The sequence below is a fragment of the Sander lucioperca genome, chromosome 19 (genome assembly GCF_008315115.2).
Source record: "Sander lucioperca isolate FBNREF2018 chromosome 19, SLUC_FBN_1.2, whole genome shotgun sequence".
Lineage (NCBI taxonomy): Eukaryota > Metazoa > Chordata > Actinopteri > Perciformes > Percidae > Sander > Sander lucioperca.
The window spans coordinates 16725421-16749170 of record NC_050191.1 but is presented as its reverse complement, the minus strand read 5'-3'; the positions used below and the strand labels follow the sequence as shown (position 1 = coordinate 16749170).

The 23750-nt window shown below is 42.5% G+C and overlaps 2 protein-coding genes across 18 annotated transcripts in view; one reads left to right on the top strand and one right to left on the bottom strand.

Moving 5' to 3' along the window:
• Positions 1 to 15731, top strand: part of nhsl1b (NHS-like 1b) — a 114716-nt gene extending 98985 nt beyond the window's left edge. For 6 of the 16 annotated variants that reach the window (XM_035995605.1, XM_035995608.1, XM_035995613.1 and 3 more), the window contains exons 4-9: positions 1078 to 1270; positions 3692 to 3823; positions 5644 to 9018; positions 10103 to 10235; positions 12293 to 12331; positions 13135 to 15731. In XM_035995605.1, coding sequence (XP_035851498.1) covers positions 1078 to 1270; positions 3692 to 3823; positions 5644 to 9018; positions 10103 to 10235; positions 12293 to 12331; positions 13135 to 13825 — 4563 coding nt within the window. In that variant the 3' untranslated portion in view covers positions 13826 to 15731. Of the gene's footprint in view, positions 1 to 1077; positions 1271 to 3691; positions 3824 to 5643; positions 9019 to 10102; positions 12183 to 12292; positions 12332 to 13134 lie in introns of those variants that run through there. The other 10 variants (XM_035995606.1, XM_035995612.1, XM_031321804.2 and 7 more) reach the window with 8 other exon arrangements.
• Positions 15732 to 17648: 1917 nt separating this feature from the next.
• hebp2 (heme binding protein 2) lies at positions 17649 to 23325 on the bottom strand. 2 transcript variants are annotated; one of them, XM_031321813.2, is made up of 5 exons: positions 23226 to 23325; positions 22790 to 22887; positions 20828 to 20963; positions 19912 to 20092; positions 17649 to 19659 (listed from the first exon to the last, which is right to left on the bottom strand). In XM_031321813.2, the coding sequence occupies exons 1-5, from the start codon at positions 23266 to 23268 to the stop codon at positions 19476 to 19478; spliced, it is 642 nt and encodes a 213-aa protein (XP_031177673.1). In that variant the 5' UTR covers positions 23269 to 23325; the 3' UTR covers positions 17649 to 19475. The 2 variants fall into 2 exon arrangements, with proteins under 2 accessions (XP_031177673.1, XP_035851390.1); XM_035995497.1 differs by having other exon boundaries at positions 22790 to 22894; positions 23230 to 23322.
• Between the last annotated feature and the right edge of the window lie 425 nt (positions 23326 to 23750).

Genomic DNA, 23750 nt, shown 5'->3' with positions numbered 1-23750 from the left:
GGATGAAGCGTAATGGACAAAGGGAATGATTGCTGTATGTATTTGGGAGATTCTGGACAACTTTATTCCAACAATTTTCCATCTCTGACAAGCCAAATCACATTGAGGATTTTTTCCCATAGTGGCAAAGCTCAACCTGTTGCAGATGCAGCCAGGCTTTTTGGTTTGATCCAGTGAAAGTAAAGACGAATAATTTTGCCTCTGAAATTGACCTAGAAACGGAACAATTTGGGATTATTTGTGTTCACCGTGCTCTCCAACCGATCTTTATTCATGATTACAAACCAAAGATCTCAGAATCTCAAATGGACATTGACAGCTGGTTTTCTGTTGACTAACAGCTCAATTTTAGGCCTGGATGCTGCAGTAAAACATTGTCTGTTGCTTCTCTGCAGTAAATTCTACTTTAGGATTGAGAACCGTTAGTGTGTGAACAGTTAAATGCATGAGTGATTCTCTCTCTTTGTCCTCGCTTTGCTCTCTTGCTTTTATCCTGCCATCTTTAAAACGCTCTGTCGGTTTACTCTGATAGATGTTTGCGTGTGTGCGAGTGAATGTGTTTCCATTTGGGTTTGATTGATCGTGAAACATGTTTACAGCACCACAAGCCTCTAAAGGTCACAGTGATAGTAATATTTTATAGTTTGTTTATGTGTGTCAATAAAGTCTGTACAGTCTGTCAGTTATAGTTTGGGACAATTAAGTTCTATTCTGTTCTATAATATTCTATTCACACTTTCATTTTCTTCTATTATCTTGACACTTTGTTTCGACATTTTTCTTTATCCATCAATTCTGTGCTCTAATACAATATGACAAATCTTTGACTCCATTGGCATTCATTACTCCACATTGTGTTTTATCGCTCACCTTCCCTTTGCATTCGACTCTCTTCCCCCCCCGTATCTCAATTGCCTGTCTTTTTTTTTCTTTTTTCATTTCTTGTTTCTATAATTTCTCTCCTCCTGTACCTTTCCTTTCCTCCTGTGTCTGCTCTCTTATCATCTATTTTTCTCTCTCTTTGCTCCACTTGATGTTTAATGTCTTGTTAACCCATTATTCCTCTTTGTCATCTAGTCCACAGCTTCATCAGCTGAGGACGACAAATCTCAGCTCTCCTTGAGGCCCCAGACCCCGCAGGGAGGAGAGGGGTACGAGGTTGACGGACAGGTCGTATGGAACAAAGGCACACCCCTACCCACCCCAGAGGAGAAGATGAGGCTGGCGGCCCAGGCCGTGCCCACAGACATAGTTCCCATCAACGTCACAGGTATGACCTCTTAGTAACCGCAATCATCCAACTATTTTGTCCATCTTCCAATCACTAGCGACCAATCCCCATCAGTGTTGGTAGTGGAAAATCTCCTGTTACTCTAGTTCCATATTAGATAGCAACATAGAAAGATTAATCTACTTTGAGTTCGATCTGGTCTCATTCATCCCTGGTGTCTATTCTGTAACATTAACCTCTTACCACCAATCACACATTTGGTTTTCTTTATCATAAAGGATTTTTCTGACATTTTTGGAAATTTGCTTGATTGCTGTTTTAATGAGAGATCAACATTGAATTCATGTCTGTGAGTTGAATACAGAGATAGCTTCATGTCATGCTTAGCCTAGCTTAGCACAAAGCCTGGAAGCAGGAGGAGACAGCTAGCCTCCCTTAAATGTTTAAGACTAAGAGTTTACAGCCATACTAGCAGCTCTTAAGGTATAATGTTTAACATTACACACTAACATGTTCACCATGTTAATGTATAATGTTTAACATTACACACTAACATGTTCACCATGTTAGTGTGTAAGCATGCTATTATTTGCTAATTAACACTAAACACAAAATACAGCTGAGGCTGATGGGAATGTCATTAGTTGTGCAGGTCAAAGTTTTGGACAAAAGCAAATTTTGACCTGGTGGTGGCACTAGATGAAAAGCCAGCTAGCGAGGCAAATAAAAAAATGGTCTTTTCATCTAATTCTCAGTAAGGCAGCAAAAAAAGGAATGGGCAAAACCTGCAAAAATGTCAGACTGTTCCTATAATCAACCCTCTGTGGCTAACTGGATAGAGAATAATGTATTACTGTATCCAGTCACCCACAGAGGAAAAAAACTGTACATGTCAGTCATGGATGTCTGCCTCTCCTCCTGCACCTCTGTGTATATTCTTCTCTTCCATCAAGCTTCCTGCAGACTGACCTTCACCTTCCTCTACGCGTGTGTGAGCGAGCGTTTGTGTGTGAAAATCTTATCCAAGGGTCAAGGCTTTTTACTGACTTTATGTCAGATCACAGAGCGTTTGACAGATGAACACAGCAAAAGGTGTCAATGCTATTCCCCTGTTAGCATGTCACATTTTTCAGTGCTATCTGCCACACACGAGACACACACATCCTTATAGATATAACATCTCATTCTGACAGTTCTGGTGATTAATATATTACACTGTAGCTTATCTGATCTTTCACTAATAAGACATAAACTCACACCAGCCAGATATGTTTTACAAGGTGTAAAACAGATGAACAACAGCACAAAGACTCAAAAAATGTCAGTTCAGTATCAACATCTGAATTTTGCTGTTGTCAAGGCCAATATAACTGCGATCTGGGCCGTCCTTCAGACACTAATGAGTGTTTAATGTGGTTTCACTCCACACAAATCATTGTTGACTTCGTCTCCTGTCGCTTTATATTACTGAGAAACACACACACACACACATGCAGACACAGAGAGAGATCAGGGACATTTCTGTCACTTTGAGAGGGGGAATGTGATAGACACTATCTGCCTTCATATCAATTTCTATTTCCCTAATGCCTGCAGGCTATCACCAGCTAGCCAAATAGCAGGAAGGAGAGCAGTTAGTAAGATATTGCTGTTCCTTCAGGGAAGCTGGACAGAGAGGGAGAAAGAGATTGAGAAGATTAAGAAGAAGAATGAATGACTGACTGTGTGTATGTGCATGCTTCACCTCATATCTGTCCTGTGCATGTGTGTGTTTGTGATAAGAGCATGCACTCCACACATCTCTCAGTGACTTACAATCAGAGTTGGAAATTAACACAAACCATCAGCCAAAAAATGTAAAGTTTTCTTTGCCAGCCCACATTTGATTGGCCAGTGCCTTAGTAATTTTTTTTGTTTTAATGATTAAGCTTGACGAGTAAATAAGTGAAAATGGCTGGTAAATTTTGGCTGGTGGATGAATGTTAAAGGGTCAGCTCACCCAAATGACTGAAACACATTTTCTCTTCTAATGATATAATGCAACACAGAAACTTTTGGTTGTATTTGCCTAAGTTTAGTTTGCTTCTGAGCTTTGTGCCTCTACCCCAATAAATAAAGGTAAATAGGATTTTATTTGTGGCGCTCACAGTATTGAATAATTACTTGAAAGAATCAACAGCAACTCGTATTTCTAGAAACATGCCATTGCAGACCTCACTGTGAACAGTTCTTAGTAGAGCCAAAGAAAAATATCTGCATGGCTAGATACCACTAAAGGGAAATGTTTTTTCATAATTGGTTGAACTGACCCTTGAGGTTTCTTTTCCTGTTGATGTTGCATGTTCAACTTGAAAATAAAAAAAAAAACCTTTGCATGTTGTTGAGGTTGTTCCTTCCAACTAACCAACTGCTGTTTGCCTGTGTGTCTGCCTGCCTTGCTCTCGCCCTCCCGGCTACCAGGGGCAGTGTTTGACCGACAGGCGAGCATCCGGCGCTCCCTCATTAACACTGACACCGTGTCCCGCCGGCCCAAGAAGGTCAAACGCAGAAAGACTATATCAGGGCTGCCTGACAACTTCAACCATGAGCTAGGTATGGATCACTGTGGGGCAATATGTTGCCCTCTACTGTCCACAGACCTGTACCAACACTCTGGAAAAGCATCCCTATAACCATACTCTCTATGGATTTATGCTTTTATCCATTAATTGTATACATTGAGTGGGGAATGAACCCACCCCACCAGTATTGCTCTGAGTAAATCATATCGAGAGGGAGAAAATGACATGTGCAAGTCCACAGTGTTGGATCAAGGCCCTGCAGATGTTCAGTCTTTCCCTGTTTTCAGTTCTTTATACCAAGTGTCCTCATTTGCTCTTCTCCACCCTGTTTAACTGTATCCACAGCCAGAAACCCATTATGAAATCCTTTTAAGTAATTTTGTGGTTTTATTTTTGCCCTTTTTCCTCCTCTAGAAACTTTTGCACTCATATAATCACATTTTACACTTTGCCTGTTGGAAAATTATGTCACATAGGAAAAGTTAAGTTCAGGGTTTGCCATTCTTAAATGCGTATTGTGCCATAATCTTTCAGTTTAACTATCTGCAGTCCCTTTTCTGTAAATTGTGTGTGTTAATTGTGTGTCTGGGCCTTAATCCTGGAGCCATATTGATAATCTTAGCATGTCCTATGTGTGCCTTACTTACCAACATGTACGGATTATGAGACAATCGGCCCTTGATCATGGACACCTACAGTAAAAAGGCCCCACAACACTCGTCATTTTCAGAACATATGATCCTCAAATCCTAAATAACAAATATGAAGTTTCATATGTCGCCTACCCTTCGTTACTCAGCTGAGCTGGGTGTTAAGCGAGCACTAAGCTTACTAAGCTGACGTTGTGGTGACAGCACCGCATGGCTGATGTTTATTTACACGTCTCTGAGCTGTAGGACAGCAGCAGCGTTTAAGGAGAATGTAATTTCTCTGTGCGATAAGATCACCAAGGCTGATAGGAAAGGAGCTTTAAAGTCTGGTTAGTGACCAGCTGACGACATCCTCTGAATGTCATGATTATTGGGCCGGGGTATTTGTCCCAGTGTTTCATCCCCTCCCTCTCCTTGCACAAGAGCTGCCTGCGAAGTAGACCTGCAGCTTAATCTATCGCAGCAGCAGCCAAGCTGTCAGTCCAGCTTTTAGCAAAGGAGGAAGAGAGTGTATGTGTGGTTTAGAGAGAGAGAGACAGGGGAGAGAGAGAGGAAAGGACGCAAGAGTGTATCTATGTTTTGGGATATGAGCATCAACAGGAGAAGCACCACAGATGGGAGACACACTAGACATCATCTCCCGTTTAACAACTCATTCTTCAAATTGTTTGTTTACAAGCCGGTATGTTCAGTGTGTGTGTGTGTGTGTGTCTCTGTGATATCTGCATTTCTGTGCGTCCTTGTCTCTATATGTATCTGCTTACTCTGTTTGTTCTGCCCTGTATGACAATGCATGACCATGTCAGCACTGTTTGTATCCATTTATGTGTTTGTTTGTTGGCTGCCTCATACCAGCTGCCTGTCCTGGGTATTATACCCCAGGGTATTATTCGTATTTGTATATATCGGACTGAGCCAGAGCCAGAATAGGACAAGCACAGGAAGGAGTCTCTCTGTCTTCCCTTATACCCTTTCCTCCTTAATGAAGAAGACCAGAAGTTATTAACGCATGAGAGGGTTACAGCTAATCAAATTAATTAGCTTCCATGTGAGCACAGTTTATCTAACAGTCCAGCCAGAAGAGCAGAAGGCATTGTGGCTGAAGAAGTTATAGAGAGGAAAGTGAAGGGTGTGCAAGAAGATAAAACAAGATATTTTGTTCAATTACATGTTTATTTTATTTTATTTTTTCCTTTGATAGCAGCAAAAGGACACAGTGGAGAGCTACGGCCGCATTCCATGTTCATCCCGGGACAGTATTCCACCTTGGGCAGAGTTGGGAGCGTCAACTCAATGCTCAGACGTTCAGAGACCAGAGACTCTGGCTGCCAGACAGAAGAAGTAAAGATTGTACCCCCGTCCATGAGAAGAATCCGGGCTCAGAGAGGACAGGGAATTGCTGCTCAAATGGCTGGCATTTCTGCTTCCTCCTCAACAGGAAGTATATCCGTCTCGAGTAGTGACAGCTCTGGGATCTTGATGCTGCCACAGTTTAACAGAGACCCCTCCCGTTTTCACAGTCTGCCCCGACAGGGTGCTAGGGTGTCCCTCAGTGCTGAACCCATCTATAGCAGTACCCCAATCAAGTCAGAGGAGCAAACTACACCTCAGAGGCAGATTGGAAAGTTTCAGGTTGACGATACAGTGGTGCACATGAGACATGCCCCAAGGACAGGCACCCTGCCCAGGCCCAAGTCTCAGGAGGTGAGGGGGACACAGGCCAGTGATTGGGCTGGTGGTCCAGCATGTGTGGTCTCCCCGCATGCTGCCTACTCCACCTCACTCATCCCTAATGCCACCATGTCAAGCTCCTCTGAGGTCATTACCCTCAACACCTCCGGTCAGCTCTCCCACTCCCCAGCCTCAGCTTACCCCACAGCTCGGCCGCTCAGTCTGGCTTCCTCCACCAGCACTGACCCCATGATCTCCAGTCCAACAGCCTTTACCCACAGCTCCACCTGCCCAGCCTTGGCCACTTCTACCCCCACTCATACACCAAAGGATGGTGGTCTGGTAGTCGAAGCACCTGCTAGCGAGTCAGGGCACTCGGACAGCAGTATACAAAGCCACAGCACCTTGGCTCCCACGCCACCATCCTGTCTGTCAGAGGAGCAGTGGATCTACGACACGCCAGAAAACATGGTGGTTCCACAGCGCACTCTGACCTCTAGCTGCTCCACTCCTATAAACCAGCTGTATAGCAGCCTGGACCTCTCCTCCAGGACCACTACTGACTCCAGCTCCCTCTATTCCCAAGACAATGATGGATACTACACCTCCATGCACATGGACTCAGGCCTGCGCTCTCGCAGCCATGGTAGCGGGCATGGTGCAGCACCTGGACGGGCCACCCGGCACAGCATGTACGAGTGCCGTGAGATGGCCAATCAGGAAGACTCTGGAAGCTTGTACAGTGATCGCTCTCTGTCCCGCAGTATCTCCCTCCGCAAGGCCAAAAAGCCTCCGCTGCCCCCAGCTCGTACAGACTCTCTTAGACGCAAGACTTCTGTGAAAAAGCCCCTTGGAGGCGTTAGCGCCATCAGCGGTGCTAATGAGCCAAACAGAGCCATGCTTAATGAGACTCTAATTGCCAGCTTGCAGCAGAGCCTACAGATGGGGCTGAGAGGAGGGAAAGGAAAAGTGGCTTCACCTTCTTCACCCTCTCATAGCCCGAGCAGCGATTACGATGACCCTTGGGTGATACGGCCACGCAGTCAGAGTAGCATCAGTGCAGGTAGCTCTGCAGCATCACTAGTAGCTAACGCCAACTGTGGCGGTGTGTCTAACGTTTACTCGCTATGCCACGTGACACCTGCTCACAGTGACACCAGCAGCTTGCGCTCAGACTATGCTGATTCCTGGGGCTACTACATGGACTACCCTCGTAACCATGGAGACCAGAGGGCACAGACCCCTCCGGTTCATGCCACTGATAACATGTCGGCTGGGGCTCACCCAGGAGAATTGCAGAATGGAGGTGAGCTTCTCAACAACAGCCAGGCCCCTGGAGCTCCAGGTCAGGAGGGAAGGGTGGCAGTGAAGCCCAAAATGTCCACCTCCTCACCAGACAGGGTGCATAGGCTGACCTCCCCATCTAGCGGCTACTCTAGTCAGTCCAACACCCCCACAGCTGGAACCCCAGTGCCCTCATTTGTCAGGTCCATGTCTCCCTCGGGCAGCCGGCCCAAGCCCAAAGTGCCCGAGAGAAAGTCATCTCTCCTCTCCTCTGTATCCCTGTCCTCCTCTTCCACTTCCCTTTCCTCCAACACCTCGGACTCACTTAAAAGCTCCGGACCTCCTCCTCCACCACCCCCACCCTTGCCCCTCTCCTCCTCAGCTCCCACCAGCTCTCTCAGCGCACCTCCACCCTTCCCTCCCCCTCTACCGCCATGTTCCAGTGCGGGCACTCCTCCGCCAGCTCCCCTGTTACCAACCACTCCACAGGGTCCAACTCTGAGACCACCCCCTGCTTGCTCCACCTCCCCAGAATTCCCTCCTCCTCCATCCCCTGAAATGCTAATCCACCCCAGTTCATCCTTCAATGGGAGCTTCAGTCCTCCCCCTCCACCCCCCCCTCCCGTCCCCTCCATGGGGCCCCCTCCACCTCCTCCACTGCCTGCTTTTGTCCCACCTTCCTCCTCCCCATCTTTTGTGAAGGCAGTGAAAGATGCTCCGAAACCAGCTCTTTCCAACAGCCCTACAAATTCACCTAAGCCCCTGATCACCCCATTTGCACTGCAGAGTGTTCAGCTCCGCTCTGTTAAACTGCCAGAGAAGATGATTAACGGCAATTCAGACCACACCAAAGCTCAGGAAATAGGGGTGGACCTCCTTCAGGGTCTAAAGCCCCTGGCCCTGGAGAAGTCATACTCCATGGAGCATCCCACTGTGATACACCTGTCAAACTGCTCCCCAGAAGAAGATTCACGTAACTGCTCACCTTCACCTGTGTCAAAGCTCTTAGAAGAGTTGTCTTTTGACTGCAGTATCACAGATGACACACCAGACAGTGCTGTCATGAATGGAAAAGCCAAGAATCAGAGTTACTTTCGCTTAAACGGAAAAGAAAAAGGTGAAGGACAGGAATCATTTCCCAGTCCCCCACAGAGCTCCCAAAGCTCTCCGGTCAAACAGAAGCCCCCAGTAGTCTCCAAGAAACCCAAAATCTCTTTTCTCCCACCATTTAGCCCCCAACCAATCAATGAACAGGTTCCATCGCAGCATGAGGATACAACCAGCCTGTCACAAACAGAAGACCAAGTAGATGCGCCACAAAGACAAATAAAGAAAGAAGAACAGAACGAGCGTAAAAGTGAGCAACAGGAGGCCGAGGAAACTTCAGAGAGCTTCAAGCTTCTAGCAGAGAGCAGTGAAACATCCACAGTCACCCAGAACGAGTCCTACATTTCTGTTTCTGCCAGCCAGTCAAGTCTTGACCATGGACTGTGTACTGATGGAGAGGCTCATGAGGAGGAGGAGGAGGAGGAGGAGGAGGAGGAGGAGGAGGAGGAGGAGGAGGAGGGAGATGGAACAAGTAGCACGACTGGATCCATCAGCTCCAAGGAGGATGACACTGGTGAGTCTGACTGAAATAGATTTATATTTTCATCATCATGCAGAACATGTGAAGAGAGAACACTAGTTTTAAATGGTGTCACTCGAAAGTTTCATTTACTTATTAGTTAAGCTCATTACCATAATCCTATATGGTTAGTAGTGATGCCACTGCCTGCTAGCTGTGCGGCCAGCTCCTCAGGCAGCCGTAAAAATTAATTTTGCCCTCCGAAGCAAAGGATCCAAACTTGAAACCACAAGCTCTTAAAGGTTTGAAAACTGTGAAAATAGCGCAGAGTAGACGGCTTATCACTGGGACAGCACTGCTGCAGCTTCCTCAATCTGAATTCATCCTCTCTTACTCTCTCTTCTACATTTCACATGCAGAGATCTCTTGTGGCTACTGTCCCATCGTTTTTCCCTGCATTGCTCCCCCCAACACCCCGCGCGCGCGCACGCGCACACACACACACACACACACACACACACACACACACACACCTCAGCCTCTACTGTCTACTCGACTTCTTCACCATCCATCCTTATTTCAAAATATTTATTTTTGCCTTTTTCTCCTCTTTTCTGATCTTCAGTCTGTCCTACTCAGCCCCCTCTCTTTCTGTCCTGCTCCCTATCTATCCCTTTTCTCTCTCTCTCTGAGCTAAGGGGGGGGAAGCAAGTGTCCGGGGGGAGATGCTTTTCGTGTTTGGAGGGAGGGGGGGGAGGGGCTCCATCATATCAGAGGGGAGGTGGAACAGATCTGGTAAGGGGATGGAGGGGAGGATGGGGAGAGCGTAAAGTGAGACTGCCTGCAGCGGCTCAGGCAGTCAGAGCGCAGACGTGAGCGTGGAGGTTGAGAGGAGGAGGAGGAGGAGGAGGAGGAGAAAAGAGGCTGAACTAGAGGAGAAGAAAAGAGAGGAAATCTAGAAACCGAAAGAGAATGTAAGAAGATAGTCCAACACCTCCTCTGTACCACTTCAGATTTCATAGACAGCCAGGTTAATGGATGATGGATTCATGAGTGTGTTGTACTGAGGAAACCTGAGGTATGTGTGTTTACTCACTTGTAACTTTGTGTACGTAACTTGTATGTTTCTCTGTCTCAGGTGAGGTGTTCTACTCCAGTACGGCTGAATCGTCTCCGGCCCCATCAGCTAACGGGGCCTCCGAGGAGAACATGGTAACCCCGACTCCCACGCGGCCCCGAACCACTGAGGACCTTTTTGCCGCCATTCACAGGTACCATGATGCATTTCTCTCTTTTACGCCTCTTGTCACTTGTTCATCTACTCCAACGTCTTTGCTCTTGACCTGCTTCAATTCCTGATATATAATTTATTACACTGAGCTAGTTTATTTTCCCTCTAGTACTTTGTCATTCTGTTTTCTGTTTGTTTTTCTCTCTACCTTCTCCCTTTCTCTGTCTGCATCTCATTCCCTCTTTCTCACCCCCTCATGAACCACAATGTATTACCCTGAACTCCAAGCTCCTTCTCTCCCTTCAACCAATGATTTCTCTTTTTCCATCTCCATCCCCCTCCTCTCCTGCTCTTCCTCTGCCCTCCACATCAGTCATAACTTTACTTAGCGCTGTCCCATCTGCAAGCATACACATCTGTCAAATAGCTGCTCTCTGGAGTCTCCCAGCCTAGAGTGGCTTTTTCTGTTCCTGGTCAGTGAAGAGGCTGATTCAAGACGCAAAATGAGTCAGTAGTCACATGTTTGTCAAGGCATCTGTGTTAGTGAAGTCACGTTAGCGCTGCTCATTCTCAGCAGGAAAAAAAAGGCAGTTGCTTCATCCATTATTTAACTACTCGACACCCTCGGGTCGTAATCTAGGTTAGAGGCCACCGGAGAGATTTGTCTTTCTCCCTCTCTCTGTTTCTAGCTCTCTTGTACACACTGGTCTCTGACATATATTGCATACGTGCTTCAAAGGGAGCACACATAAATTTCTCATGCAGCCCGCCAGTTTGTGTTTCACGTGCAACGGCAGTCGGAGTTCTCTTGAGCATCACAGGATTTCATTTCACGGGATTTTATTTCTGCTGGCGACAGATTGTCGATGTATTTATGGTGCACACATCACATGGGCAAGTGCGATTTATTGTGCAGTTTAATTGGACGGCGGGATTGTGTAAGCATGTGTGAGTAAACCTCACAGTGGACCTGTGTTTGTTTACCACATGCTTTACCGCACTACTCCTCCATTGCACCACATTAGTATAAAACATAGAATAATTTTACAGATATTTGATAAGTGAGAAAGTGATGACCGACTCCTGGCGGTGCTGTCAAAATGAAAGGAATGAAAAACTGCGAAGAATGAACTCAACTCACATAATCACACAAACAAATTATTAGCTAATTTGCAAAAAAAAGTGGGGCTCTTATCATTTCATATTATATCTGTCATTAAATTAAAATCCATTTGAGATACATTGTTTTGAAATATTTAGAAATCAAATTATATGTTCGATTGTAGCCTTCAAATTTTTGGTGTTGACTTTCTTTGTGTGGTCTCCCTAACTGTTCCTCCTTCACCTCTCACATTTCCTCTCCCTTTCTCATCTGTGCAATACTGTTGTTTTCCACTCTGTCATTTCACCTCGTTCCCACTCTTCTCCCTCTCTTTCTCTGGGGAAACGGAGAAATGCCTTTACAGCTGCAGCATAAAATACAACCTGTCTGGAGGGAGATCCTCCTAAACCAAGTACAGCCAAGAGAAAGAAATCGATCAAGCACTCAGAGATGTGTCTTAAATTGCAGCCTTGTTTACCTCTATAACTGAGATTGGTATCAGCGCCTCTCCAGTGTGGCCGTGTATTTGTGAATTCAACAAACGTTCAGTACAAACCGTGAGTTCAGTATGGAGCCGTGTTGGTTGACTGAGTTCAGGTGTGTGAGTGTGCACGTGTGTATATGTGTGACAAAAGTCTTATGTAATGCTGATGTGGCGAGGGAGCTCGCAGGGGATGACGCTAGATGGAGGTTAAATTTAGGGCACAGACATATATTTTGCAGCCTTTCTAAAACAGAAAGCAGAATTAGATTCTCTCACAAACCATTTATACCCTCTAGTTCTCCCTCTTATTTGACCTTCACAAGTATATTCTGTACAGGTTTTTTGTTCTTTATGGAAGAATTTCTTTCTGTAGATCCAATCTGAGGATTAAGGATTTTGTCTCACTGCTCCCTTTAATTTTAGCATCAAATCACTCCCTTATCGCATAATCTGTATTTTTCATGCCTTTAATCGTTTCTGTCTCCCCTCTCCTCTCTCCCTCCCTGTGCAGAGGGGGCATGCAGTGGGTGGCTGCATCCTTTCTAGAGAGGTGCGAAGTGGCAAGTAGCCCCTTCCCTTTAATTAGCAAGCCTTGTTTCTGCCATCGCTGTGATGCTACCTTTGGATTAGCAACTGTAGTCCCACAGTGCAACCCCATGGACCACAGATTACTAAGGCTGTTTCCTTGCTAGCCCTAATCCCCTGTATTCTGACAGTTGCAGCTTTATTGCTATGCTTTGGTGCAGGAGTTATAGACAGTGTAGGCTGATTGGTGCCGTCAACCACTCGGATACCCCCTGCTGAGAGGAGGCTGAATTGTACTGTCTGATTAAAACTGCTTTGGGCACTTTTCCCAGTTTGTGTTTTTGATTAATTTCATTGTGCCGCGTCTGAGCTTTCCTGCAGAGTTGCAGCGTCTGCAGCTTTTCTTGTAAAAACTCATTGGAATTTTTTTTTAATGAAAACGCTTCTTCTCATTGCCATCCCTTTTTTTGTTTTTTTGCATCCACACCACTCAATGCTCCCCTTTATTTAACTTCTTTAAGATTTGTGCTGTGACACATTGCTGGGGCAGTGCTCACATATGGCATATGGCCAAGGCAATCTACCAAAGGCTTCTTCCTGCTCAGTTAATATGATAATCCCATATGCTGCAGCCTAATTTCAATTTGAATAATTGGATTTGATGATCGTTTCCTGACAAAACTGCCCCCAACTCTTGCATTTCCTCTTGCTCTTCCATCAGTTCAACATTTAACTGCCCTTCACATTCAAAAACCCTGCTTGCACTCACTCACTCTGCACAATTTCTTTAAGCATGTCATTAATCTGGTTATCCACATGTTACCCTAGGTCAAAGCGCAAGGTCCTGGGTCGCAAGGAGTCTGAGGAGGACAAGTCCCGGGCTGGGAGCCACCCACAGTCTCCCCCCGTCACCCCGACAGGCGGGTCCCCAGTGATGGTGTCCCCAGGGCCGGTGTCCTCCTTGCCCCGCCAGACAGGCTCCATCCAGCGCAACCTCCGCAAATCCTCCACCAGCAGCGACACCTTCAAGGCCCTTCTCCTGAAGAAGGGTAGCCGCTCAGAAACCAGCTTCAGGATGTCGGCCGCTGAGATGCTTCGCTCCACTGACCCTCGCTCCCAGAGACCACACTCTGAGTCAGCGTTAGACTCGCCTGCTGCTTCACCCTCCTCACTGATGGCGCCGCACAGCCCCTGCACCTCCCCCGGCCGTGGTAAAAGGGCAACAGATGAGTGGAGCCGCTACGAGGCCTTGGCTCTGTCCTCCCCGACTTCATCGTCCTTTACAATGAGCGGTTTAAAATACGGGCGCTCACGCACGCCCCCCTCTGCTGCCAGCAGCAAGTACAACGCACGCAGCCGAATCCTCAGCAGCCCAATGACAGTAATCTGTGAGCGAGAGGGGGAGCTGGCTGAGAGCGAGTATGGAGACACTGCAGAGAGTCTGTCCGGACCCACGGCTCAGACTCTCCCTGTACTCAATAACTCCAATGGCACTTTATCTAAAGAGAGCAGAAGTTAAAGAGCAAGGACTGCCCCTTAGATACAGGGAGCGGAACTCACTCGTCATAACCAGGTAGGGGGCAGGAAGAGGAGCCAATAGACGGCCCTCTAGAGACACCTTCCTGAGCCCCACCCCCTCGGCGCTGCCTCTGAGGGAGTGGACGTGTCGGGTCCTGATGTGAGGTCATAGGTCGCCCCTTCATGGACCGGACTGAACTTAGTCTGAAGTGGAGAACTGGTTCTGCTGCAGCTTTTCAAAACTCCCATGATTCTCACTCTGTCCTTCGTTTGGTGACTCACCCTTTGTGTTAAAAGAATAGAGTTTCTTTAACGCCTGGTGTTCTTAGTTTGTTTTTTCACTTGTTTTGCTGTTTTTTTATTAACTTTTATTTTGTCCTTAACACGCAGGAACCTTTTAGTTTCTTTGAAGGACAAGGTTAAAATGGTAAACTTAGGTGAATTGAAGGAATTGAAAAGTCACAAGTTGTAACTTTGCTGCTGTGGTGCTACGTAGCTTGGCAGTTGGCAAGAGTGAAATGTAGGGGCGTGCTGCACGCTCGCTTTGTGAATTTTCTCAGCTTCTGCTTTTCTTCTGTTGGCTCTGGAAAGTGTTTGAGAGCACCATGGTTTGCAAGTGTTAATAATATAACATAATATTGTGAAAAGAACTCGAGGGCAGGGAACAACAGACAGCTCCACCACTTCACAACTTGAGCTGCGGTTATGCCCAAGTTTTGCTTTCTGCTCTTAGGTCAGAGGTTTAGTTTGCAGAGCTGGTATGTTCAGTGGTCCATAGGAAGTGCAGAGGGCTCAGTGCTGTCACCTAGTGATGGCCAGGAAGTAAATAACTGTCGAGTGTAAAAAAAAAAAGAAAAAAGAAAACTCAAAACAGCACATTTACTCTATAAAAAAAGGCTCATAAAACCTCTATTAAATGAATTTTAGTTTATAGATTTTACACTGTGCGTAGGTCTTTTTCTTTGTTTGTGACTTAAAAACTATGTTTTAAAGATTGTTTTAATAAACAAGTGATGTCATGATTTGTGTGTTGGGAGTTAAGTATAAATCTATAAATGTAAAGGCAGAAATCAAATTAGAAGAAAAGCTTATTTTACTGTCCGCCGGGTCTTTTAGGGATCATGTTGGTTACCAAAGAGCTGAAAAGTTAACTGCAGTCATCGCTAATTTAGCTGAAACCTACTAGAAGCTTTTAGGGCTTTAATGATTTCTATAATGCTGTTAGGCTTTCTGCTAAGTTTACCCTTTTTGCAGTTTTATATGATTCTGTATGTAAATATATAGAGAAAGAAGTTTTAAGTAACATTTTGGCTTATTTTCAGAGACTGTACATTTTAATAGCCCTGTGTTTGCTGGAAAGGAGTGGTTTCCTTTTTGTAGATTATTTATTTTCACATAGCAGGGCTGCAAAAGGTGTCACAATCAACCAACAAGGTGATGGAGGCACAGGGAAGGGTTGGGAGGGCCACATTTACTACGCTGATTCACTAGGCCATTTTTCTTTTTATAGGTGCTTCAGAGTAACAACAAAAATGCAATAATGTCAATATTTATGCTAAAGCCTTCTACTGCCCTTAATCTTGAGTCATGCAAAGCCCACACTGGTGTTCACAGCTGAGTAAATGTGGTTTCTTTAGAGTCATAAACTGAGGTAACAGGCGTGAGACTTCATAACCTAACAGCCATAACACCCTGTGGTTTAATCACCTGTGACCAAAGTGTGTCTCCCAGCTCCCGCGCGCGCGCGCCCCATGATTGAGAACTTGGGCTCCCGGGCTTGTGTCATGACAGGAAAACGTCTCAATCGCAGAGAGCTTGTGAAAAGACGGGAGGACCGAAAGTAGTGGGAGTGGAGCTGCTAACGCTCTTGTGTATGTCTGTGTAATAAAAACAAGGTGATATTTAAAGTGCAGGTTTCTGGGTCATTACTGTGTGTGTGTGTGTGTGTGTGAGAGATTTACGGCCATCTGCCCACCCCGCACCCCAAACACCCACACTCGTCCATCATCTGGAAAGCTGCTCCAGTGACCATCGTCTCCCCCCCCCCCACGCAAGGGTCATCAGTTATGTCTCCTTCTGAACATCCTATTAGGACACACACTGAATCACAGGCTCAGCCTATAATAGACTTTTCCACTGCAGAGTGAAGGCCTGACTTACAGTTTGTGGCCCACGACTGAAACCTCTCAACATTCCCTGCAGGTCCTCCCTGCCTTTTCAACGCCTCGAAATGTCAAGTGTTTTTTCCCAAGGGTAAAAAAACCTGATCGCCCTTTCAGTATTTACAATGAAGTCCCTCCACCTCCAATTCAGCAGTCACCTGCTCTCTGACGCTGTGTCCATCTGGCTGTCAGACAGGAATCAATACAAACCCCTCCCAGCCATAATCACACTATTGACACCTCAATACTTTCCCTCCTCTCATATCAACAACCTCCATACAGTGAAGTGACAAATGAGACAGAACCCCTGTATTGACTTGAACCCAGTGAAGAGTCCAGGAATAGAATAGTTATCGCCTGTGTTTTTAGTGCTTCAAGAGTCTTTATAAATGACTCAGCGTACTGCTCTAATTATTTAGTCATAACAAGGGAAATGCAATCGATCACATTTTTTTTTTTACCCTTGTTTAAGGCCACATTATTGTCAAAATAGAAAAGGTCCCTGTTCACTTAACAAAGGACTGTTTCTGTGTTTTTTGAATACATTTTACATGACTACAACTCATTTCCAAAGGATTTTTATATTCACTTCCTCAGTCAGTTTGTGCCAGACACGCGACAGTGCCTGATATAAGTGTTCGTTCTACTTGTTTTGTCAAAAACAACTTTTTGCACGACAAAGCAGCTGTAAATAGTAGAGCTGAAAGGATTCCTCGAGTAACTCGAATAATTCGATTACTAAAAATTCTTGATGCAAAATTGTTTGCCTCTTCTTAAAATGTGTCCCCCTGGACAGTATAGTTAATTAGCCCTGCTTTAAGCTTTGTACTGGGCTTAGTGAACAGCTCTTTTGCATATCCAGTGTGAGTTAGAGGCATGAAGGGGAAGAGGGCGAAAAAGATTTACATTTGGGCCACCAAAAATGTACTTTTGCCAACAGAATAAGGGGCTTGGTGGCCCATGCGGCCAGTGCTTAAAATTATTAGCATCTATCCCGGTTATTGTATGCAATTTAGGCAATAAAAATGTTGCTTTTCCTAAATAAGAAAACTCTTTTGTATATTTACTATTACTTATTACTTATCCAATTAATCGATGGAATAATGGGTACAATACTCAGCTACTAAAATAATGGATAGCTGCAGCCCTAGTAAATAGGACTGTTTGTGAGATGTTGCACTCATTGGCTATGGTGTCAGGTATCCTTTTTGCCCTAGACGAAATGGTAATTGATAATGAAAATAATCGTTAGTTTCAGCCCTAAACTTAGGTGTGTGTGTGTGTGTGTGGGTGTGCGTGTGTGAAAATGTCATTTCTGCTGAGCGTCTGAACACGATATTGGGAACAATTCTGCCACAAAAAAAAGAATGACTCAGCAGACATGAACATGAACCTGACGACGAGAGAGTGAGAAAAGGTGAGAGCGGATAAAGTAGGAAATGAACTGTGGCGAGGATTTCATCCGGCTGATAAAAAGGTCACAGTGATCAGAAAGTGGAGGACGGCCTGGACTGTATCCACTGCAGATCTGAACAACTCACACTGAAGCTTTCTGCAGTGTGTGATTCTAACTACACTAAAGAAGCCCATCATGAAATAGGATGACTGGAACATAATTACACAGTGAAGATGGAGCTAATACATTATCAGAATAATCAATCATTTGATGCTGAGTTATATTTATTATTGATGAGATAATACATTTTACATTCTTAAACATCATTTATAAGGAAGTAATATCTCCCATGATCCATACATTAGTGCAGTGCTTATGTCACCATTCCATCACCATGTAGCATCCCTTCTTCAGGATTAAAAACACACAAATTATTGTACATCATGAACTATGAACATGATAATTAATGTGATTTAATGTATAAAACAAAGTCAACTCCGATTAAAAAAGCAAAATGTTTGTTAGCTTGTGTCATTCTTTTTTTACATCGTGCACTCATCAAGCACCAAATTTGTTGATAGATTTCAGCTTAAACCACACAGGCAGGTAACTACACATTAATTTATCAGGCAAAGTCTTTTTTTGCTGAGACTTAAGTGATGCAGGTATGGTCCAGATTTACAATGACTCACCATAATGAGTGTGATAGCAGTGACAGTTAAGTGAGATCAGTCTGAGATCAGATAAACACTGTCAAGAGGAAAAACCTGCTGTCAGAGTTTGCAATTTAAAGTTAAAGGATAGGTTCACATTTTTTTTCAAGTTTATCTTCACACAACACTAGCATGCCCATTTGTACATTGAAAGTGTTATTAGTCCCTGTAAATCATTCCTCCTCCAAACTGGCCGCTAAGCAATCTCTTTCTTAGGTGAGGATGGACAAAATGGTCCGTGTATGTTTTGATAGTTTGTTTTTTCGTTTGAAACCAAAAACGGAGCAGTTTTTTTTCAATTTTTGTTGTCTAAATAAAAAGAAAACGAGAAAACCAAGTTGTAAGTAACAGGCCAATTTTGTTTTTTGCAAATCCCTTTTTGTCATTTTTTTTTCATTCCGAAAAATGAAAAAAACAAACAGACGCATGACTCGGTAGTAAATCGAAATATAGATTGAAAGTTTGTTTTTGTTTTTTACCAATTTGAGGCTTTAAAAGTCAGAGTTAAGTGTAATTAAGTGTGTATCTTCCAAATTACATTTCTTTAAATTTAAAAGCCCCTTTTTGTGTTTTACAAAGTGTGTAATTTGGAAGATACCTAACTACAGTAACTCTGACTGTTAAAGCCTCATATTAGTTTTGGCTCAATTTAGAGAGCATGTGTACACCAATAGAGGGCTGTGGATTTTGTTCCCCCCCATCATCAAACAATCTCTTTGTTCGTTTCCACAATCAGTGAACAATTATTGCTTTAAGACTGATGTAAAAACATTTGAAACTTTCCTTTATTTTTTCATCCTTTCAATCCTTTTATATTAGTGTTTATGGGAAAATACATTAAGAGTTGCCACATTGTTGATATTGTAAGTATTTTTTGACCTTTAAGAATAACTGAATGAATAACAGTTAGTAAATTAGTGTATTCTAAACAAGTCATTCATTAAAAAAAGGCACTTGTGGTTTTTGTCATGACAAGATGCACCAAAAGAGGGAAATGTTTCCTGACTACTTGGCTCCACCTGCTGGAAGTATTGCCCCACTGTATCCAGATTTTTTTGTTTATGATGACCTTATGATCAGCTCTTGTAATCATTTGTTTGGTCTCTTTGTCAAGACTTTAAGTGAGTCTATAATTCAGTAACTTTTAGTCAAAGGAAATAAAGTAAAACACACAATCAGACATGGAATAATGTATATATAACATTTAAACTTTCATTTAATTTCATTATACTTCTATAATAGCAATTTTTTTCTTCTCCCTTTGGACATTGTTAAGAGTTGTGCTGAGTGTTATCAAATGATCATATAATTTTTTTTTTGTCCAAAACGGGACTATTTGACAGTTGTAGTGGGCAGAGTGTTGCACGACCTTTAAACCTCCTACTCCTGCTCCTTCTTGAGGACCCAGACCTCGTTCCTACGGTTGGTGAGCTTGAAGGGACTGTCATACCCGGCTGCGTAGAACGGCTTGTCGACGTACTGGATGCCGTCCCTCTGCAGGCTCTCCATAAGTTTCAGAAGCTCTTCTCGCTTCATATTGTCATTGGAAAAACCACCGAATGTCCTGGGAGAACAAGAGGAGGATCTAAGATTGAGTTCTGCATATCTGAGATTTGAAGTCTTCATTTTTTTATCAATTCTCTTCTAACTGTACTTTTCTTTTGTTTCGGTGTGTGCAATCAGTTGGAAATATTATATATTTAGTAAATAAAGGACAACAACATAATTAACAAAGACTTGCGGGTTTCATTTTGACACTTTCACACACTAAAATAGAATTAGCAATTAAATATATATTGCTGAGGTTGTACTGTACCTGACATAAGCTGTAAACTCTTTCCTGTGCTCCACAAACACCTCCGGGTCGCTCGGCTCCGGTGGATTGTCCTGATGCTCCTCTGGGATGAAGAAGGATACAGTGAACTGAGATTCACACGCAGGGCCGGCTCCAGGATCCACGCGGCACGTCACAGGAGCCGTCATCTCCACTTTCACCTCTGAGGAACAAGGAATATAAATACTAAATTAAGAAAAAATTTAAAACACAAGCAGCATACGTCTGACTGGTGTAAAACAGAAAAACATGAAAGCAATTTAGGAATAAATGTAAATATGAGGTTCATGGTTTGTCTGACATGTAATCAGCTTCCGTGAGATGCACAGATATTATATTTTCTAAACAAACTCTCAGTTGCCAGCTGGTGGATCCAAACTTCGGTAAATAATGATAGCTGAACAGATGGTGGACATAGAACCACAGTGTGTGGCAGATGTAGAGAATTAAGCAGCAGGTTTACACATCACACTCTCCTTACACAGCAGAACTCAGTAGTCAACAGCATAAACAATATACAGTATATTCTCATAAATAATGCTGGTGTAAACTGCTGAGTAAGACAAAGGCAGTGGTGCTGTTACAAACTGCTGAGCAAGAACTAAAGTGCATTTATTCATAGACTCTTTTGTTGTCTTCCTGCCAACAATATCCATAACTTCATTCTGAAACATTTGAACATTATTAACTTGACTGATTGTGTTTGATCAAGTTTAATTTACTTTACTTTTTTATATGGCTTTATATGAAGTTTGTTTTACAACACCACACAATAAGAGCCTCAAATTTCAACACCTCTCTGACAAAATAAACTAAAGTTATATCCGACCTTTTTTTCCCGCTTTTCACCGTACACACAACCACGTGGCATTTTAAGAACAAAATTGCTGAAACTTACTGTTGTGATTGTTGCCTTGAATGTAGTTAAAGAGTCTGCGGAAGCCAGTGTTCATGGCTGCATCCCACTGCATTCCACTCAGAGAGGTGCTAACCCAATTAGTGGCATGGTAGGTGCGAATCTCATAGTCTTGTCCCTGCAAAACACGCATACATGCACACACTCATAAATTATCATAATATATATAATCATGTGTAATTATTTTTTCAATTTACCATTTAATCAATACAATGTCAGAAACTAGTGTGTGTGTGTGTGTGTGTGTGTGTGTGTGTGTGGGGGGGGGGGGGGGGCGCTTATATTGGAGTGTGTATTGCGCGACCTTAACTTTTTGTGTGGAGTTTGTTCTTTCAGACTTTCCTTTGAGTTATTATACTATGACTTTCTATCACTTTTTTCAACATACTATACTTTGACTTTTTTTTATCACTTTTTTCCCCATAGAGTACTATACTATGAATTTTTGTGACATACTATACAATTACTTTTTCATGACTTTTTTCGACAAACTATACTTCGACATACCACGCTATTCATTTTTAATGGCTTTCAACATACTATAATATGACTTTGTTCGATATACTATACTTTGACTTTTTGCGACATACTATACTATGAATTTTTATCACTTTTTTCCACATACTATGGAATGCTATGACTTTATGCTTTTTTTCGATACACTATACTGTGACTTTTTCAACATACTATACTATGTCTTTCTCATGACATTTTCGACATAATACACTATGGATTTTTTTATCACTTTTTTCGAGATACTAAACTATGACTTTTTCGACATACTATACTATGACTTTTTTATCACTTTTTTCGAGATACTATACTATGACTTTGTTCGACATACTATACTATGACTTTTTTGATTCACTATACTATGACTTTTTTCACTTTCTTCAACATACTATGACTTTTTGCGACATACTACACTATGAGTTTTTATCACTTTTTTCCACATACTATGGAATGCTATGACTTTATTCTTTTTTTCCCGATACACTGTACTATGACTTTTTCGACATACTATACTATGGCTTTTCTATCACTTTTTTCCAACACACTATAATATGACTTTTTTTGACTTACTATACTATGACTTTTTTATCACTTTTTTTCAACATACTATACTATGGCTTTTTATTACTTTTTTATACTTTATTCAATATACTTGCTAGGATTTTTTTCAACATACTATACTATGACTTTATCACTTTATTCAACATACTATACTATGACTTTATTCGATATACTTTGCCTGGACTTTTTTCAACATATTATACTATTACTTTTTTCGAAATACTATACTATGACTTTTTCCGATATACTATATACCATGACTTTATCACTTTTTTCGACATACCATACCATGACTTTTTTAATAAATTCAAACCGTACAAGGTTCTACATCTTCTGGCATTATTTAACTTTTAAAGCCGATAATTACTTTAGCATTTAAATATTCCACATATTTTTTACATTAGTGGTGTTATTTAACTTTTCAATGAAATTCATACTAAATAAACGCATTCCTAATCCAGTTTAGTTTTAGCAATTTAGCTTTTCAGCATTCATGCGCATTTTCTGCAGGAAATACATTTTCTAGTTTATAATAACCCTCTCTAGTGTAACATAATCCAACAGATTTTGGTGTAACATCACAATATACCGGTGACATCTGCAAATGTCTTGTTTTGTTCGACCATCAAAAGATAATCAATTTAAAATGAAATAATATAAAGAAAACTAGCAAATTGATATTCAGAACTAATTCATTTTCTGTTGATCAACTAATCTTTTCAGCACAACAGAAAACCTAAAGTGTCGACGTAACATTTCAGCACTAACATAACTCACATCTCTTGTCCCATCATGGAAGTGTGCTAAACAATCAACATCAGACCAAAGGTTTACTGTCTTTTTATACAAGGCAATCTAGGAAACACATACCTTTTTCTCCTCTGCTGTGTATTTAGGATTCTGCAGTCCAGTTGAGAACAGAGCTTGTCCCACAGCTTTCAGCATGGCTGGTGTGAAGTTGGTCAAAACTGTCCGTTTAATAAATAAAATCGTCAATAACAAAATATAACAAATAACTAAATATCGCCAAACTCAGACGTTTCCAAACCACTGCAATGCGTGTATGTATCGTAAAGCATTATAAAACATTATACTGGTATATAACCTGTTACATCAAGTCACGGGACTAGTTATGTATTCAAACGCATTGGCTTATAAAACAGCTCTGGAAATACATTTTAAGTTAATTCAGATTCGGCTAAGTAGGCTAATTCTTCACCGCCTAACCTAACGCTTTTGTTAAAACAATGTTATCATCTTGTAGGGTGTAAAAAATAATAAATAAAAACAAGAAGATGGACATTACCTGCAAAGTCAAGCGTTTTGTAACTACTGTGTGTGGAACTCATTTGTTTTCATGTATTTTATATGACCGCTTCCTGTTACATAAAGCTGAAATCTGATTGGCTGAGCGGGTGTAACTTCAAAATAAGAGTCCCTATCCTTAATGTCAACACCACTGAGTAAATAAAGAGATAAAAAGTTCGACTTTGGCCATCATTTAAACTTAGTTTGGGTGTGTTTGAGCTCCCCGACATTCATGCTACAAAATTATGCAAGAACTAGGGCTAAATGATAGTAGTTACAAGTCCAATGACGCCATAAACAAAAACTCTAATGTCGGTTAAATCGGGGGATCAGGGATTCTTGCTATTTGTGCTGCTTCCAGTGACAATAGAGCACTTAACAACTGGAATAGTTTGGTCTTCATTTAAATATATATGAATGTATTTCTAGCAGTAGTTTAAATAGTGAAAAATACCAGTTGTCCCTTTAGTACAAATGAGATTTATCATAGCAATTTTATTGGAATTTCAACCACTGAACTATA